A 19,669-nucleotide genomic window follows, 5' to 3' on the forward strand; every position below is an offset into this window, starting at 1 on the left:
AAGAGACGATGGGGTTGAGGAGTAAAGCAGGGTGTCGCAGAGCGAATGTAACCTTTGGAATGCCAGAGGAGAGGGAAAGATGTGTTCGTTGCTGCCATTGTCCCGGAGGTGGCAGAATGATGGAGGAAGATCCATTGAATGCAGAGATTGGCCTGGGAACTCTATCATTGGGGAGGATCGGGAAAGGATAAGAGTAAAGGTTTGGGAAGACACAATCAAAGATCTGTCAACCATGGTGGGGAGCATGTGCAACAAGAAGACAGTTGCAATGGAGAAATTAGGAGAATGCAAGAGAGTCCTTACAGGGAGCATATTCTGTCAAGAGGTGGTGGGAGTCAGTGGGCTGATTCTAGATTTTATTTGACAGCTTATCCTCAGAAAGAGTGATGAAGAAGTCAAGGAAGGGTAGCGTACCATCCAAGGTGGACCATGTGAAAGTGAGGAAGAAATGACAATCGAAAACAAAGTTAATTAAATTTCCCAGCTCAAGAAAGATCATGAAGTGGCAAAGACAAGGTAATCAATGCACTGGACAGAAGAGGGGACAAAGAGGCCTTGAGTAGGACCAAAACAAAGAAATTTCTACATAATCCATGGGGGTTGTCAGGGGTTGTCCTGAATGGACATATTCCTGGAGACTTTTTAATATAGAGTCATGGAGTTGTACAGTACAGAAACAGACCCTTCAGTCCAACCTGTTCATACCAATCAGATATCCTAAATAAATGTAATCCTATTTTCCAGCATTTGGCTGATATCCCTCCAAACCCTTCCTACTCATGTTTCCATCCAGATGCCTTTTGTACTTTGCTTCACACATTTAATAATCATCTCTAGTCTAAACAACTCTTACCCTATTTTCAACTTTTCTACAGTAAGAAATATTCAATGAATAAGCAAATGTATGTTTTCACCTGGGCGTCAGTACCCAGGAAATTAATCTTCAATTCCTGGAGAATCTATCAACAGCAACAACTGATATTTGAATAGCACCCTTTATCAGAGGTGGAGCATCCCAAGATGCTTCAAAGGCGCAGTCATTAACATTTGAAACTGAGGCACATAGGGAGGTGTTGGAACAATGATTGAAGGCTTTGTCAATAAGATAGGTTTTAAGGAACATCTTGAATAGGGAGCAGTGCAGACATTAATGGAGGAAGGGGAAAATCTAGGAGCTGAGTGGCTGAGGACACATGGTGAAATGATGCAGCCTGTGGGACATTTACAATTGAGGCACTGACAGGCTGGGATTAGGTGTAGGATCATGAGGGTGGGGTAATCTTCAAGACTTGGTAACCCTAACTGATTCACTGCTTGGTCATGAGTCTCTTGCTCTCTTTCTAGGACAGTGGAGATTACCCCCTTACGATGTCAGGGCCCTATTGGAAGAAATTCAAGTCCAATTTCTGTGAATTTCTCTCTGTGCTGATTCAGCATTGCCAATACACTATCATACACGATGAATACCTGATGGATACTGTGATCTCCCTGTTGACTGGGCTCTCAGACTCCCAGGTGAGAGCCTTTCGGCACACCAGCACACTCGCAGGTAAGAATAGTACAAATGGATAGACCCAACGAGTTAAGGGTTAATGGTGGGAGGAGGTGGAATCGGGGTAGTGTCCAGATAGGAAAGTGGAGCAGTTTGGAAGAGTGTAAAGGAGCAGGAGGAGGCCAGAATTCTGTATCACAAACTGGGGGAATGCCTGAGGATAATTAAGCCAAAGGGGTAAAGCATCAATACTTTGCACAGTTATCATGCACAACTTCAGAACTAGCAATGTGTGCCCAAGACCAGGAAGCCCTTGCTAGATTTTCAAATAACATATCCTGCTGGGGCATTTGACAAGATAAAAGGGCATAGAAATCTGGTGTAGCAACCTTATGTATTGCCTTCTAAAGTGGGAGCCCAATCCTTAAGCCATCTCAATTCTAAGGGGCCAACTACTGGATGTGACCAGCAAAGCATGGATTTATCCGACCATTTTGCATTGTATAACGTGTATATTTTTGATTTATATCTAAATGCAATCTTTGGGGGTGTCACTGAAGGGGGTGGGGATACATTAATATTGCCCCTTCCCAGTTGTGACATGAGTGGCAAGCTCCCTGCTCCTTGACTCATTGTGCTGTGTGTGGTGCTCCTCCAATGCTGCACGTGGAGGGCTGAACATATCATGTGTACAGTCTCTACAGTTCCGGGTAGGGGTGACCACGGAATCGGCAGAGCGGATCTCCAAACCTTGGTGTCCAAATGTTTAGCTTGTCTCGTTGTGGCAAAATGGTATTCACAGAGAGACAGCGGGATCAATAATAAGAGAGTGAAACATGGGACCTTTCTTCCATCCTACGTGTTTCCCTTTTCTGCTGAAGGTGATTTCTCCTGGACATCTGTGCCCCTTCCAACTGATCTCTTCCACATCTCCCAATTCCTTTCACCTTATTAATAATTCATGGGGTGTGGGCGTCACTGGCTGAACCAGCATTTATTATAAGAGTGAGCCACATTGCTGTGGGTCTGGAGACACATGGAGGCTAGATTAGGTAAGGATGCCAAATTTCCTTCCCTAAAGGATATTTGTGAACCAAACTGTTTTTTTTTCCTTCCTGACAATTGATTCATGGTCACCATTAGACTTGCAATTCTAGCTTTGTTATTGAATTCATATTCCATCGTCAGCCATTGCAGGATTTGGACTTGTGTCCTAGAGGATTACCTAGACCTCTGTGTTAGTAGTCTAGCAATAATACCACTAGGCCACTGCCAACCCCAAGCTGTCAGCTGTCAATGCCAAGTGCTCTGGAATTCTCTCCTTAAACCTTGTCAATCCTCCAGCTGCTTGTTAGAGGTGAAGTATTAATCAAAGAGGAGATCACTGTAGATACACAGGGTGGAATTTTACTGCCCCTGACCAGTCACCTCCAGGAGTTTAGATCAGAGTGGTGGTGGAAAAGCACAGCAGGTCAGGCAGCATTCGAGGAACAGGAAAATCGATGTTTCGGGCAAAAGCCCTTCATCAGGAATAGAGGCTGGATGCCTGCAGAGTGGAGAGATAAATTGGGGGGGGGGCGCGGGGAAGGGGGCTCGGGTCAGGTGAATTGGCCAAGCTAAATTGCCCATAGTGTTAGGTAAGGGGTAAATGTAGGGGTATGGGTGGGTTGCGCTTCGGCGGGTCGGTGTGGACTTGTTGGGCCGAAGGGCCTGTTTCCACACTGTAAGTCTAATCAGTACAATAGAATGGGGGTGGGGATGGAGGTGATAGGTTAGAGAGGAGGGTGGGGAAGGAAGCAAAGAGTACATAGGTGAATGGGAGTGGGGATCGAGGTGATAGGTCAGAGGGGAGGGTGGGGGTAGGTAGCAAAGAGTACATAGATGAATGGGATGGGGATGGAAATGATAGGTCAGAGGAGAGAGTGAAACAGATAGGTGAGAAGGGAGATTGGCAGATAGGACAGGTCATGAGGACAGTGCTGAGTTGGAAGGTTGGAACTTGGGTAAGGTGGTGGGGGGAGGGAAAATGAGGAAAGTGGTGAAGTCCACATTGATGTCCTGGGGTTGAAGTGTTCTGAGGCGGAAGATGAGGCGATTTTCCTCCAGGCGTTGGGTGGTGAGAGCGCAGTGGTGGAGGAGGCCCAGGACCTGCATGAACTCGGCAGAGTGGGAGGGGGAGTTGAAATGTTGGGCCACGGGGCAGTGGGGTTGATTGGTGTGGGTATCCCGGAGATGTTCCCTGAAGCACTCTGCGAGGAGGCATCCAGTCTCCCCAATTTAGAGACCGCATCGGGAGCAACGGATACAATAAGTGACCTTCAGGAGTCTGCTGGTGGGCAGAGAGGCCACAAAAGAGTTGACATGGTAGTACTACTGAGCCCCTGTCTCCACTGGTATTTTACCTGTGGCGGGAAATTGTTGGGCCCCCTGCTTGACCTTTTGCTAATTGAAGACCTTAAATATCTGAATCTCCCCCCACATGGTTAAAAATCACACAACACCAGGTTATAGTCGAACAGGTTTATTTGGAAGCACTAGCTTTCGGAGCGCTGCTCCTTCATCAGGTAGTTGTGGAGTACACAATTGTAAGACACAGAATTTAGTGTTGACATTCCGTAGTGACCTGGTGGCCATTTTGTGGGCAGTGGAGATTCTGTGCCCAATGGAGTCCATTCCCTAGTGGTACTCCACACCATCACTTCGCCCATTTCCTTCTGCAACCTACCCCCACCTATCCATATCAATGGATCCTGCCAATAGGCTTCCAGATCTAAGGCGGTAACCTGCAGTTCCATCAGTGGCCACCATGCCTGCTGGTGCTGCTGAGACTAGAGAGTGGTGAGCTTCTTGTTTGTGTGAGGTGAGGGAGGTTCGCGTAAGGGTCTCCCTGAGCCAATTAACAGCCAAAGGCCATGAGCCAAGGAGAGACGGACTTGTTCCCGATTTTCAGCTTTCAACTCCACATAAACTTCCACCGAAATACTCTGGGCAAAGTTCTACTTATCTAGGGCAATATAATCTCTTGTTCGTGTTGATGACATCTGTATAAAGTTGTGAGAGCCTGTGCTCAACTATGATTTTTTAATGTGCTCAACTATCCTCAACTCCAGGATTTTTTTATTTCTCTTACCCTCAAGCTATGAAATTCATGACGGCCTTAATCAATGTGACTCTGAGTTTGAGAGTCCAGTTGCAAAACTCTCAGCGACAGTGTGAAGTTGAGATGTTTGACAAAAGACCCAACAGGAGGCTGGAAACGTTCTTGCAGAAGAAAAAGGAGGTAAGCTAACTGCTTTAATGTCGCTGTTTCCATCCCAAAATCTAGCAGAATGCTCCCTCAAATATTTTAAAGAAAATGTTTCTCAAGATTGAGGCAAGGCCAAAATGAATGGCCGCTGCTTGTTAACCTGAGAAGGTAATGATTTGGAGATGCCAGTGTTGGACTGGGGTGTACAAAATTAAAAATCTCACAACACCAGGTTATAGTCCAACAGGTTTATTTGGCAACACTAACTTTTGGAGTACTACTCCTTCATCAGGTGGTGTCTTATGATCTTATACTCCACAACTACCTGACAAAGGAGCAGCGCTCCGAAAGCTAGTGCTACCAAATAAACTGTTGATCTATAACCTGGTGTTGTGTGATTTTTAACTGAGAAAATAATGGTCTCAAGCCACTATAGTTCATGAGGTGAGGATGAGAGTCTTTAACCTGTTTGAACATCAATGAGTATTACCCATTTAGTGAGAACCACTTCCCCTCTCTCCTGAAGCTGAATTGGTGAGCAGTTCCTGGAATTAGATTCACAGCTTTTCTGAGGAACTCTTACTGATTAAGAAGGGTTGGAAAGACGTAAGGCAACTGTGGCTGTTGAATTTTAGATTCTCAGAGAAAGTAGCTTTTAGGGAACTCTTTGGCATTCAGGTTCTGCTGAAGAGGTTTTAAGAATCATGATGGTTGGACTGAGTAAAGCATTCTCAATAGCTGAAGAGTTGATAACCAGAAAGTACAGGTCCATAGTGATTGTTAAAGAACTAGGTGCAACGTAAGGAAGCCTTGTGAATGCAACAAGGAATGCGTTGCCTGTTAGACTGATGCATCCAAATCCAGTAAGAACCTCCAGAAAAGAACTGAAGAAATTTGGCATTCTTGTGTTTGTCCTGATGAGTGTGCAACATAAGCTTCATCAACGTGCCTCTCTTTTCATGAATATACGAAGGAATTGGCTAAATATTTAAAGGAGAAAGAAATGAAGGATATGGGTACCATGCAGGGAAAGGGAACATAATTGGATTGCTGTCAAAATGAGCTGATACAGAGTTGTTGGGTTGAATGCTCTTTTTATAAATTCATTCATGGGATGATGGTGTCACTAGCCAGGCCAGCATTTATTGCACAACTTTAATTGTCCAGAGGACAGTTAGGAGTCAGCCACATCACCTTGGGTTTGGTGTAGGCCAGAACAGGTAGCGATAACAGTTTTCTTCCCTGTCTATATTGTTTTATGATTCTAAGTGAAGCAATTGACCACTCGATTTGTCAGGCTGCTGGATGAATTAGGATAAATATGTATCTGTAACAACATTTTCTTTTCAAGGCTATAACAAGTAATAAAGAGTTTGATGCCATTTCTTTCAGATTATAGAAAAGCAGGAAAACATTGAGAATCTGATGAATGCAATTTTCAAAGGAATCTTCCTTCATAGATACCGGTAATGTCACCTTTGCACTTAAAAGTAAAACTCCTACCTTCCAGGGTTAAAAAAAAAAGCTTTTTCTAGCTATGGAGTTTCCATTTCTGTTTACTGCTGGGGATTTTTCAACAGATCATATGTAAGTGTGCTGTTGTTGTCTAGTTTTCTGGAGGCAGCTCATTGGCACAACTTGAGAGGTAGATTTGAATGGCTCAGCGTACGCCTTAGACTCAAAGTCTGGTGGTGACAGTAGGAAGCCAAGTGGACGTGAAGTTTAAAAGGGCCAGGGACAATTGAAACTGTCATAGTAGGGAGGGTCAAAAGTTCTAAAAGCCATTAGGATATTCTCAAAAGGGCAATTTTGAGGGATCTTGGATGGAGGCTAAAGTAAAAAGGTGTACAAAAATGAAGAAATGGAAAATTTAAGGAGCGTGAGTCTGGGGGCAAATGATGGAGTAGCCCAATACACCATTTCCTGTTTGAATGCTCCTGAAGTGGAGGGAATGCTGCTGGAGGTTGCTATCAGGATGAAAGCTTCAAATTTAGGTGAATGGGTAAATGTCGGTGAATGTGTCTTGGTGGGTTGCTCTTCAGAGGGTCGTTGTGGACTTGTTGGGCCAAAGCGCCTGTTTCCACACTAAGTAATCAAATCAAATCTAAATTTGACACCGGACCAGATGAGGAGATGGGAAGCCACATGGGGAGATACTGAATGACCAAAAGTTGGGTCAAAGAGGTGTAAAGAGGACAAGATAGAAGGACTCAGACATTTAGGGAGGGCAGCTGAAGTGACTACCTCTGAGGGCAGAATAATTAAAATCAGAGATGCTCAAGAGACTTGAAAGAGATGAGTGCGGGCAATTTGGAGGATTGCAGAGCTGAAAGAGATGTGGGTGGGGGGTGTGGGGGGGATTGGGGGTGGGGATTGGGGGTGGGAAGGGGTGAAGCCATCGAGAAATTTAGAATTGGAATGACAATTTTCAAATTAAGATGGAGCTGAACTGGGAGCATATTGTGTCAGCGATCACAGAGGCAGCAGGTCGACGACACTCATTGGAAGTTAGGAAATGGACCTTAGAGTTTCTGATGAGATTAAGTTCATAGTGGGTCGGATGTACGAGGCTTGCCAGGAACGTTTTAGATCAGTTGAATCTCAGGGGAACAAATTGAGAAGTAAAGGCTTCAGATATTACTGAAGGCCTAAAAACAGTGTAGGAAAATGAACAATGGATTTTGTAAACGATAATGTAGATTTTCTGATGTTGGACTGGGGTGGACAAACTCAGAAGGTACATGACATCATGTTATAGTCCACCAGGTGATGAAGAGGCAGTGCTCTGAAAGCTTATGCTTTCAAATAGACCTGTTGGACTATAACGCTGGTGTCCTCTGACTTTGTAAATAATAAGGAATGTCTTATCTAATATACGTTTGTGTTGACAAGGGGGAAGTACAGTGAAAAGTTCTCAGTCTGGCTTGCCATCCCCCTCGGTGAGCTTCCATGTGGGAGGCGCAGGCATTTTCTCCATCACTGTCGGAGACAGTGCCTGGAGGATGCTTATTGAGAACTCTCCAGGGAAATATGTCAGGCTGGAACACAGCCAGTAAATTGTCTTGAAGAATGCTACAGTGACTGATGGCATTTAACCCCTGGAGTTGCCTTTATGACAGGCACATTTTCCATCAGATGTAGGACTAACAGTCTTTGCAGAATTCCATCCAAAGAGCATATAAAAATGGAGAACCATAAATAATTCCAATTGCTATTATTTTCTTACTGCTAGGAGAGAGAGTCCTGCTAGGAAATGTGCTTAAAAACTGTACTGTTACACTCTTATAATGTGCTTCCTTGTCAAGTTATCTCCCTGCATTTTTTTGAAATCCTTGGGTTTTGAGGGGTTATTACTCCACCAGCAGCTCTCTGGAGCTTTTCCTAACAGTTTCCCTTTCTAAAGGGATTGTTTGGCAGGCTATTTGTCCAGCTATTTGACTACAAGATGTATCACAATTGAACCCGATTCTTGCTCTTGCCTGACACCTGTGGGTTCACTGGGGATGGACCTCAGGCTCCAGCTGCCTTCCTCTCTTTTCTCATGAACTAGTTTTGCTGAGTAGCATCCTATTTACCTGGGCCCATTCAACTCAGTGCAGCCCCAAGGGCTTGGAGAATGATGCCTTATCATTTGTAAAGATGGTCAAAATGAGGTGAACCCTTGATGATTTGAAGTCATGGACTAACTCCAAAACATTTGTAACAATGAGGGTTGACTGTATATCTACCCAGCGATCTATCTTTCCATCCATCTATCTGCAATATATAATATACATATATATTAAATTTTGTGTCTGACTGTTTGAGATACACAGCCCTGGTGTACTCATTCATCGGAAATGTAATTCCCATTTTCTTGCAGTGATGCATTACCTGAGATCAGAGCTATTTGTATTGAAGAAATAGGAATCTGGATGAAAAGCTGCAGCGATCGCTTCCTGACTGACAGCTACTTGAAATATGTAGGATGGACTTTGCATGATAAAGTGAGTCAATCTGTAATATTCAGCAATGCTTTCTCCCTCATAGTTGGACGCTGATTAATTTTTCTCTTCTGCAACGCCACTCCAGCAGCTCTTTTTGAACAGTGTTAAATATTCTGACTAATCCCACTGTTATGTTGATGCTACTCTGTAATGAGATAAATCCTCTGAAGCTGCAGCATGGAATTTGGCTGCCATTAGTTTGCCATTTGGCGAGTTCCTATTTATGGCTGTGCTGCATTGTTTGTTTGCTATAAAAATGGCGCTTGAGTGAGGGGAATACAATGATGCAGTGCAGCCCAGGGTATTCACTTTAATAGTCTTTTCTGTTGCTGTGGGAGGACAATGTCCTGTTGTTTGCAAAGGTGACTAAAGCAAAGTTTCCCTTATGTGCTTCCCTGGTCCATGCTGTTACCCACCTCAATGGTGGAGGCATTAACCAAGGAGAGGGGCTGTCAGAAGCAGACAAAGAGGGGAAACAGAAACAGTTTGTCTGGCCAAAGATTTGATGGGCAGTCACTGTTAACATTTTAGAGGAGTTATCTTTACACAGATGAGAAATGTTAATAATTGAAGAAGGAACAGACACATGTTTGAAAGTTTCATCAGTGTTGAGATGTGATAATAAGAGGAATTTGGCCCATACTAAACACTGCAAAGCAGAATAGTACTGTACTCTTCCATGTATAAGTTGTAGCATGGAGAAACTTAGAGTCATACAGTACAGAAACAGGCCCTTCGGCCCAATCTGTCGATGCCGACCAGATAGCCTGAATTAATTTGCCAGCATTTGTCCCATATCCCTCTAAACCCTTCCTATTCATGTACCCATCTAGATAAGTTTCAAATGTTGTAATTCTACCCACCCCACCACTCCCTCTGGTGGCTCATTCCATGCACACACCACCCTCTGCCTGAAATATTTGCCATTTAGATCCCTTTTATATCTTTCCTCTCTCACCTTAAACTTAGTTTTGGACTGCTGTATCCTTGAAAAAGGCCTTGACTTTTCACCCTATCCAAGCCCCTCAGAATTTATAATCCTCTATAAGGTCGCCCCTCAAACTCTGATGCTCCAGCTCCAGCCTATTCGGTCTCTCCCTGGAGCTCAAACCCTGCAAACTTGCCAACATCCTTGTAAATCTTTTCTGAACCCTTCCAGGTTTAACAACATTTTTCCTATAACAGGAAGACCAGATTTGAATCCAGTATTACTGTACAACCGCAGCATGGCATCCCAACTTTTGTACTCAATGCACTGTCCAAGAAAGGCAAGTGTACCAAACGCCTTCTTCACTACCCTGTCTACCTGCGATTCCATTTCAAGGAACCATAAGCCTGCACCCCAAGGTCTCTTTGTTCAGCAATGCTCCCCAGAAGCCTACAATTAAGTGTATAAATCCTGCCCCAATTTGCCTTACTAAAATGCAACACCCTTTGTTCCAGCTTCTAGCTAGATATAAAAAGTATGCAATAGTTAGCAATCTTGCAGATAGTAGAAATGGAAAAGGTTCCATTTGTAAATGTTAAAGAGAAAATATGAAAATACAAACAAGGAACAAGAGTAGGCCACTTGGTCTTTTGAGCCTATTCTGCCATTCAATAAGATAATGGCTGATCTGATTTTAACCTCAACTCTATATTCATGTATACTCCCAAAAAACTATCATTCCCTTGGTAATCAAGAATCTATCTCCCTCCTCCTGAAAGATATTTAACAATTTTGCATCCACTGCCTTTTGGCGAAGGGAATTCCAGAGATGACAACCCTCACATTTTTTTTTCCTTATCGTTGTTTTATACTATGAACCCTAGTTCTAGATTCTGCCACAAAGAGGAATCATCCTTTGCACATCCACACGGTCAAATCCCCTCAGCATCTCATATGTTTCAATGAAATCACCTTTTACTTGTCTGAATTACAGGAATAAGGTCTAGCTTGTCCAGACTTCATAAGGTAATTTGCTCATTTCAGTTAATACTGTAGGGAATAAAGTGAATATTTTGGAATTTTCATCCACAGTCCGTACTACACTATGAATCATTGGGTGGCACGGTGGCTCAGTGGTTAGCACCACTGCCTCACAGCGCCAGGAACACGGGTTTGATTTCATCCTCAGGCGACTGTCTGTGTTGAGTTTGCATGCTCTCCCCATGTCTGAATGGGTTTCCTCCAGGCACCATGGTTTCCTCCCACAGTCCAAACGATGTGTATGTTAGGTGGATTGGCTGTGCTAAATTGCCCACAGTGTCCAGGGATGTGCAGGCTAGGTGGATTAGCCATGGGAAATGCAGGGTTATACGGTGGGTCTGGGTGGGATGCTCTTCAGTGTGGACCTAATGGGCCAAATGGCCTCTTTCCACTCTGTAGGGATTTGATGATTACTTCAAGTGCTGATGTAGCAATGTTAGGAAGAAGAGATGGGCGCTGACTTAAGGCAAATTCTGATCTAGAGTAAGCTGGGAATGCTAAGTGGTGAATACATTTACTACCCACAAACATGACCACCTGACAGAATGGTAGCAGAATGGTCTGGGGATGAAATACAGAGAACTGCAATTGGATCACATGGCAGGAATGAGCTTTGAGAAGTGTAGGGTGAAGGGACGGTGCTTGATATACTGGTAGCCCCTACTATTCGTTAGTAAAGCATTCCCAGGAAACCTTTCGTCAGCTGGAGATTGTGTAAAGCAAAGGTGCGTGATTTATATGGGAAAAAGTAGTGCCTAAAAGCGAAAATTCTCTTTGGATTCACGAAAACAGGTACTAATGTAGGTCTTTCATAAAAGCAAAATTGCGCAAAGTGAACGTTCGAAAAGTGGGGGATACCTGTAGTATAATATAATAACACAGTGTATCTGAGGGCTGGGATATGGACTAAAACAAGTGAGATAAGCAGAGAAGATGGTTGATAGAGTGAATTGCATGATGGCCTCATTTGAAGAGGCAGACGTTTGTGACGTTTTCATACTTGGTGTTTGACTCGAGAATAGAAAAGGCGAGGGAATAGAGTTTTGACGAAAGTCCACATGATGGAGTTATGGTAAATCTGGGAATAATAGAAAGATGTGCATGAGCTCAGTTTGGTCAGTACTCCCTCTGGAATGAATGATTGGACAAATTACTTGCAAAGTTTGTGGCCCTTGGAGTTAAGGGGTGGAATAGGGGAGTACCAGCAGTGAGAGAGAGTTTTCCATAGAGAAAAGGAGACTTAGAGGAGATTTGACAAATATATTCAAAATCATGAGAGGTCATAGAGTCATAGAGATGTACAGCACAGAAATAGACCCTTTGGTCCAACTCGTCCATGCTGACCACTTATCTCAACCTAATCTAGTCCCATTTGCTCACATTTGGCCGATATCTCTCTAAACCCTTCCTATTCATATACCCATCCAGATGCCTTTTAAATGTTGTAATTGTACCAGCCTCCACCACATCCTCTGGCAGCTCATTTCATACATGCACCACCCTCATGAAAAAGTTGCCCCTTAGGACCCTTTTAAAGTTCTCCCCTCTCCCCTATACCTATGCCCTCTAGTTCTGGACTCCCCCATGCCAGGAAAAGACTTTGTCTGTTTACCCTATCCATGCCCCTCGTGATTTTATAAACGTTTGTATGGTCACCCCTTAGCCGCCGATGCCAGGGAAAACAGCCCCAGCCTATTCAGACTCTCCCTATAGCTCAACTCCTCCAACCCTGGCAACATTCTTGTAAATCTTTTCTGTACCCTTTCAGGTTTCACAACATTCTTCTGATGGGAAGGCGACCAGAATTGCACGCAATATTCCAAAAGTGGCCTAACCAATGTCCTGTACAGCTGTAACATGACCTCTAAACTCCCATACACAGTTTTCTGACTAATAAAGGAAAGCATAACAAATGCCTTCTTCACTATCCTATCAACCTGTGACTCTACTTTCAAGGAGCTATGAACCTGCACTCCAAGGTCTCTGTTCAGCAATATTCCATAGGACCTTACCATTAAGTGTATGGGTCCTGTTCTGATTTGCTTTTCCAAAATGTAGCAACTTGCATTTACCTAAATTAAACTCTATCTGCCAGTCCTCAGCCCATTGGCCCATCTGATTAAGATCCCATTATAATCTGAGCTAACCTTCTTTGCTGTCCACTACACCTCCATCTGCAAACGTATTAACAATACCTCTCCTATGTTCATATCCAAATCATTTATATAAATGATGAAAAATAGCGGATCCAGCACTGATCCTTGTGACACTCCACTGGTCACAGGCCTCCAGTCTGAAAAACAACCCTCCACCACCACCCCCTGTCTTTTACCTTTGAGCCAGTTCTGTCTCCAAATGGCTAGTTCTCCCTGTATTCCATGAGATCTAACCTTGCTAAACAGTGTCCCATGGGGAACCTTGTCAGACGCCTTACTGAAATCCATACAGATCATGTCCACTGCTCTGCCCTCATCAATCCTCTTTGTTACTTCTCTGAATGGTGTAGATGAAGAGAAAGTGTTCCCACTTATGATAAAAATGATCGAGAACAAGAGTTTTAAAGTAATTGGTGAAAGAAATAAAAGTGATGTGAGGAATAACTTTTTCACAATGCGAGTGGTTAGGGCCTAGAGTCTGAGTAATATAGAGGCTAGTTCAATCAAAGCATTTAACAGAGAATTTGACTGTTATTTGAAAAGAAAAAAATGTGCAGGACTATGGGGAGAATTTGGAGAATTCATTTGGAGAACTGGTGCAGACTTAGTGGATTCAGTGGTCTTCTGCATTGTAACAATTCAGTGAATGAATTCTTGGGAACAAAAGTGTCAAAAGCAGAGGCAATGGAGTTGGTGAGCAGGTGCACTAGCAACAGCTGTTTAAGCATATGTTAAAATAATCAAACATGCAAAAAAAAGCGTTAGTGTTTATTTTATTAACGCTATGTTAAGCTGTGAATGTATTCAGCTTTTTTTCTTCCTCTAATACATGTTTATTTTATTTTTGAAGCAAAGTGACGTGAGATTGAAATGCCTGATTGGTTTACTGGGTCTGTACTCTGACAAAGAGCTTTGTTCAAAGATGGACCTTTTTACCTGTCGTTTTAAGGTGAGTCAAATATTGACGATCCGAGTAGAGTCAGCATGTCTCCCTGTAGCCAAAGGATGAAGTCTGGAGCGAGACCAGGCATGGATGTCATGTTTCCTTCCGTCAAGGCTGTAGGTGAACCAGATGGGATTTTACAACAGTTGATGATAGGGACGCGTGCACTGCTTAGATTCATATTCCAGATTCGTTTAATTGAAATTCCCTTAAAAAGGCTGAGAGATGGAATTTGAGCTCATGTCCCTAGAATATTAGCCTGGGACTCTCAAATACTGGATAAGTGATGTCACCATCCCCCTCTGTGGGAGCCAATCATTTGTGACTTGCTTTTATAATCATGGGTTGTCACCTTGATATTATAAATTGACTTCAGCCCTGGTGGTTGTTTGGTAAGGAGGTTGGGTTGTCTGACATTGGCAAAAGTCTTTGGCTTGTTCCATGCTAGGTCTGTTTTTGGGACAGGCCTGTTAGAATTTTGGATTTTTTCAAGTGGGAAAACCCATCCTAATGACTGTATCAGTCAAACTACTTCACAGGCACACGCTTATACAACCAGTTATTAGGTGTGCCTGGAAGAGAATAAGTTAGGGTTAGGGTTATTCTGTGTATGATTCGCACATGATCATTTTGGTTATCTTAAAAATGTATTTAGACCCTATAATTAGAGGGCGCTGTGTTATTAAATTTTCATTTGGACAGGAAATCAGGAGGTAATGATGAAGTGATAATGTCAGCGTGCTAACAATCCAGAACCCCAGGCTAATATCTGGGACATTTGAAACCTGCCTTGGCACGTAGTGAGGTTGGAAGTCAATTAAAAATCTGGAAGTAAATGCTGATCATGTAACCAGTCTTGATTGCTGTAAAAACCCATTTGGTTCACTGATACCCTTTTAGGAAATGGAATCTGTCACCTTTACCTGGTCTGACCTATAGGTGATTTCAAAGGAATGTGGTTGACTATAAATGGCCTTTTAAATGGCCTTGTAAACCATCCAGTTCCAGGGCCAATCAAAATGGATGAGAGATGCTGGCCTTACTAGCAACACCCCATCCCATGAGGAGATCAAATTAGGAAATATGATCACTTGACTCTGAAGGCCAACAGTGCTGTCAGGTTTAGGAAGTTGTTCTCACTGTAATTAATGCAGATGTCCATTGCTGTACTGTGTTGTGTTGTTTTCCAACAGGATAGAATCATATCAATGACACTGGACAAAGAAAGTGAAGTAGCTGTCCAAGCAATCAAGGTGTTAACTCTCATGCTGGAGTAAGTAAATGCTTCTTTTTAGAATGAGTCTTTTCAGTTGTGTTACCTCAGTCAGTTCTAGAAATATGGATTTTTGGTTCAGCGAATTGAATTACAGTGAACTAAACCATCCTGCAATTAATGTCAGTACTTTGTTTTCTCTAACTCCACATTGTTGGATCTGTTCTAGCGTTATTTAACTTAGTTGATAAATCATGGAATTAATTTGAGATTAAACATTTTGCTGTGTCCGTATTTAAATGCTACCCCATGTAGTGGCTCTTTGGCCTATCAAGGAGAGGATAGGAGAGTACTGACAGTCAGAGATGTGAAGGACATTTGGAAGACCTCATTAACTGAACTATCATTCTTTATGACACAGTAAAGTTCCTGGTGTACAATGTAATCATAAGACTCAAATTCTGATTGCAACCAGGGCAGAAGCTGACAATTAATGAGCAAGGAAAGTCTCACTCAACTTGATTGCAACAGAAATAAGATATCCTCTGTTTATTCCAATGATCTTTTCTGCAGGAATTATATAATGGTGGGGACTGCTGTTGGAGTTCAGCTCTTTGTGAGCCTGTAGGCTACACTATGAACACTGGCAATGAATTGGATTGAGGCAAGGCCATTGGAAAGCAACTGAATTTCTCCCAAGTAACTCCAATATTGATAAACTTCAACAGAGTTAGAGATCAGAAACTGAAAGTCCAACACCTTGATTCACACCACTCTCCTTGCCAACCCCCACCCCGTTCCTGTGCAATCGCAAAAGATGCAAAACCTGCTGGCACACCACCACCCCCCACCTTCATCCAGGGCCCCAAACAGTCCTTCCAGGTGAGACAGAGGTTCACCTGCCTCTCCTCCAACCATGTTTACTGTATTAGGTGCTCCTGATCGGGGGCACCAAATGTAAACTAAGAGCACCTTTCACCAGCATCTCAGCCAACCGGACCTCCCAGTCACTGTCCATTTTAATTCCCCATCCCATTCCTTTTCCAACATGACCATCCTTGGCCTCCTCCATTGCCATAGCGAATCAGACTGCAAATTGGGGAACAACACCTCATCTTCCGCCTGGGCAGCTTTCAGCCCAGAAGACTCAACATTGAGTCTGAGTCTGAGTCTCCCTCTCCCTCTCCCTCTGAGTCTCCCTCTCCCTCTCCCTCTGAGTCTCCCTCTCCCCTCTCCCCTCTCCCCCTCCCCCTCCCCCTTCCAGCCACCAGCCAGATTCATTCCTCCCATCAACCAACCAGGTCATACTCTCCACCTGTGTTCACCTATCACTACCTCACACCCCGCCCTTCCCCCCCCCCCCCCAACATGCCCATGTCCCCTTATCTGCAGCTCCCCTTTCACCCAAATGTAGTCCTGAAGAAGGGTTACACTTAAAACATTGACGTCTCCACTTCCTGGTGCTGCTTGTCTACCCTGAACTTTAAACAAGCCCCTATTTGGAAAATCCAATACAAAACCTTTCCTGTTTGTGTGATTTGTTAATTGGCCAGCACTCCTGAACAACCAATTTAAGATAAACAGTTGGACTTGTAACCTTGCTCATTTACATTTATTAGAAGTGACGTACATTCGTTCTCAGAAACAGAAGGAATATGTTCAGGCCCTGTGCTTTTTTTTGTAATTACCTGGGAGTTTGGGGAGTCTATAGTTCCACTCTGTTTCCTCCCCTTGGCCAATCATAATGGAATCATGCTGCCTACTAAGCAGCACTCTTTGCTCCTGAAGTATAGGTTGATTTCAAATTTGGTTTCCTTGCTTTTATCCAAAAGAGTGTAAGACAAAAGGTTTTGGCAACTTGTCTCTTTTTTTTTCAGAGATATTCGAGTTCTGTACTACCCAGAAAATAGTGCACAAATGACGTGGAATAAAATGATTGGAATCTGTTTCTTAATTTCCTGCAGGAACTGCGAGGAGTTTTTAACTTCTCATGACTGTGAACAGTTATATCAGTTGGTTTATTCAGCACAAAGACCTGTGGCTTTGGCAGCTGGTGAATTCCTGCACAGAAAGTAAGTGCAAATCTTTTGAATTAGAGGGAATTAGGATAGTAATAGGTCTAGGAACAAAAGTGATACCTCAACACCCGAAAACAAGTCTCTGAAGTGGAGCAACAGCTGAGGAACATTCAATTGTGTTGTGGTTCATTCATAGGATGATCTATTATTGGGATGGACAATTTTTGGGCAGCTAAGGGGTGCAGATTATTGGTCCCCAAACAAACTTCTTGTTGCAATTATTTTACACCCATTTGTAAAGGCACAAGGCACAGTGAGGTCCAATATCTCTCCCAAAGGCTGGAAGGTGCTAGAATTAAACTCAGCGACAATATTATTTTGCTTACAGTATCAGTGACAACTTAACCTCAGGCAGCAGCTTTTGTGGTCGTTAACTTTGTGGAATGTTGTTTGTAAAAAAAGGTAATCCGAGCTGTAATGTCATGGACCTTAGTGACCTTGAACTAAGAACTTGCAAAATCATCCATGTGTGGAATTCCTGCCTGCTCTCTGGTGACCTCTGCTGGGCTGTATGGTGATGTTCCGCAGGGATCTCATTTTGTCCAGACCGTAGGCTGGGCCCCACAAGAAACCGGAAAATGCTGCCGATAGCTTAGAATGCAAGGAGGTGAGAAAGGGGGAGAGAGAGAATTGAATGCCAGTATTGTTATAGTGCTGGAAAGGCTCAGCAGGTGTGCCAGCATCTGTGGAGAGAAGTCGTAGTTAATGTTTCAGATTGAGTGACCCTTTCTCAGAACTGATGTTAACGAAGAAAGTGTTGGCTTATATGTAGAAGATAAGGTGGGGCTAAGGAGTATGTGGGGAGAGAGCCCAAAGAGAGTGAAGAACAGTTGGACACACAAAGGAGTGGATAATATTCTGGTCAGGATGATGTATAGCTGTTAATAGAGACTGTTAATGGCATGTGTTTAATAGCAGACTATATGATAACAAAGTAGTGTGTGGAGGTTGAGCTAAGGACATGGGAGAGCTCAAGCTATAAAGTTATTGTACACAATGTTGAATCCAAATTTTATGGTGCCCTATATGTAGATATGGTGACCTTTTCTGTATACATGACTGGAGGGGAGAATGACGATCATGATTAAGTCTCAATTTGATATGAGGATGCTACCAAGTCAGACACTCTACACATTCTTCATCTTAGTAACATGGATAACTATTGAATAAGCAGTTCATACCTTACTCCTTCACACTAAAGCTCCTCCCACTAGGATATAAAGGACTGTTCCTGGGAGGGGCTAGCCAGCTCTGTAATTAAAATCAGTTCTGTGTGCGAAAGTTTCAATAGCTGTAATATGCACTTACTCTTAAAAACAACCAAATGTCTTACCATGGACTCTCTCTCTCCCAGTCCATAACATCTGGCTGTATATACTCCTCCTATCCATATAGTTGTGTTCCATTGGCCCATTTCCCCATCCCATCTGTTTTCACATGATCCCCTTCTCGCTGTCTCTCTGCATTGTGGCCATCAGATTATCAGGTCAACTACCTGAGTGTCATCCAGAATTCACCATTTCGGATGTGGCATAACTGATTACTATAAACCTGTAATGCTTATCAAAATTAATTTCTGCTGAGGACTTTGTGGGCATTGTTTGCACTTGACATTGGTAACAGAGACTGGTATCAATAGGAGGATTGATGACAGTGAATCTATCCAAGACATCCCAAAAGACCATAAGACTAGCAACTTCTCAAATACTTAATAAATGGCTGACATATTTTTGTGTTGACCAACCAATGTGCGGTTGGTTTCTCAATGTTTATCAACTAAATTAGTGCAAAAAGAAAAATAAGCAGAATGAATATCTGAACTGATTCTCTGTGGATTGTAACACAGGAGTTTGAAATTGTTTAAAATTGTGCTTGTCTTATCTTTTGAAATCTGTGGCTCCAATCTAAGGCCAAAGCAGTTGGTTTGACCCGAGCCACGTACCAAACTGTCTGACAGCATTGAGATAGTTCGAGAGTTACAAACCACAGATGTGAGCTAGGATTTCCATCTTCTCAGTCCTCGACCTTCCACTGGTTGTGTTATGAATTTTGCGCTCAGTGATACAGAAGCAGAAAATCCTATGGTCATTGTCAAAGTGCCTTTAGAAAGGAAGTGAAGTTAGGGCGGCATGGTGGCTCAGTGGTTAGCACAGCTGCCTCATAGCGCCAGGGACCTGGGTTCGATTCCTGCCTTGGGTGACTGTCTGGATGGAGTTTGCACATTCTCCCCGTGTCTGCGAGAGTTTCCTCTGCGTGCTCCAGTTTCCTCCCACAATCCAAAGATGTGCAGGCCAGGTGAATTGGCCGTGCTAAATAGCCCATAGTGTTAAGTGCATTAGTCAGGTATAAGTACAAGGTAGGGGAATGGGTCTGGGTGGGTTACTCTTCGGAAGGTCGGTGTGGACTTGATGGGCCGAAAGGCCTGTTTTCATACTGTAGGGAATCTAAACTAATCTAACTGCACAGAAGCTGGTACCCCATCATCAAGTCACCTTTTTAACATGTGTATGGGCTCTGACCAGCCAGCTCAAACCCAGTCCTTGGAATGAGGAGACTCTCTGAATCCCCTGGTTATTTAAAAAAAA

The 19,669-nt window shown here is 43.3% G+C and overlaps 1 protein-coding gene across 2 annotated transcripts in view; it reads left to right on the forward strand.

Moving 5' to 3' along the window:
- si:ch211-269e2.1 (cohesin subunit SA-2) overlaps nucleotides 1-19,669 on the forward strand; it is a 145,441-nt gene that overhangs the window by 50,436 nt on the left and 75,336 nt on the right. For both annotated transcript variants that reach the window (XM_060826268.1, XM_060826269.1), the window contains exons 8-14: nucleotides 1,345-1,549; nucleotides 4,630-4,772; nucleotides 6,132-6,205; nucleotides 8,602-8,725; nucleotides 13,701-13,799; nucleotides 14,987-15,066; nucleotides 16,971-17,078. In XM_060826268.1, the coding sequence (XP_060682251.1) occupies nucleotides 1,345-1,549; nucleotides 4,630-4,772; nucleotides 6,132-6,205; nucleotides 8,602-8,725; nucleotides 13,701-13,799; nucleotides 14,987-15,066; nucleotides 16,971-17,078 (833 nt within the window). The remainder of the gene's footprint in view (nucleotides 1-1,344; nucleotides 1,550-4,629; nucleotides 4,773-6,131; nucleotides 6,206-8,601; nucleotides 8,726-13,700; nucleotides 13,800-14,986; nucleotides 15,067-16,970; nucleotides 17,079-19,669) is intronic.

This window comes from Hemiscyllium ocellatum, chromosome 6, assembly GCF_020745735.1.
Source record: "Hemiscyllium ocellatum isolate sHemOce1 chromosome 6, sHemOce1.pat.X.cur, whole genome shotgun sequence".
Taxonomy (NCBI): domain Eukaryota; kingdom Metazoa; phylum Chordata; class Chondrichthyes; order Orectolobiformes; family Hemiscylliidae; genus Hemiscyllium; species Hemiscyllium ocellatum.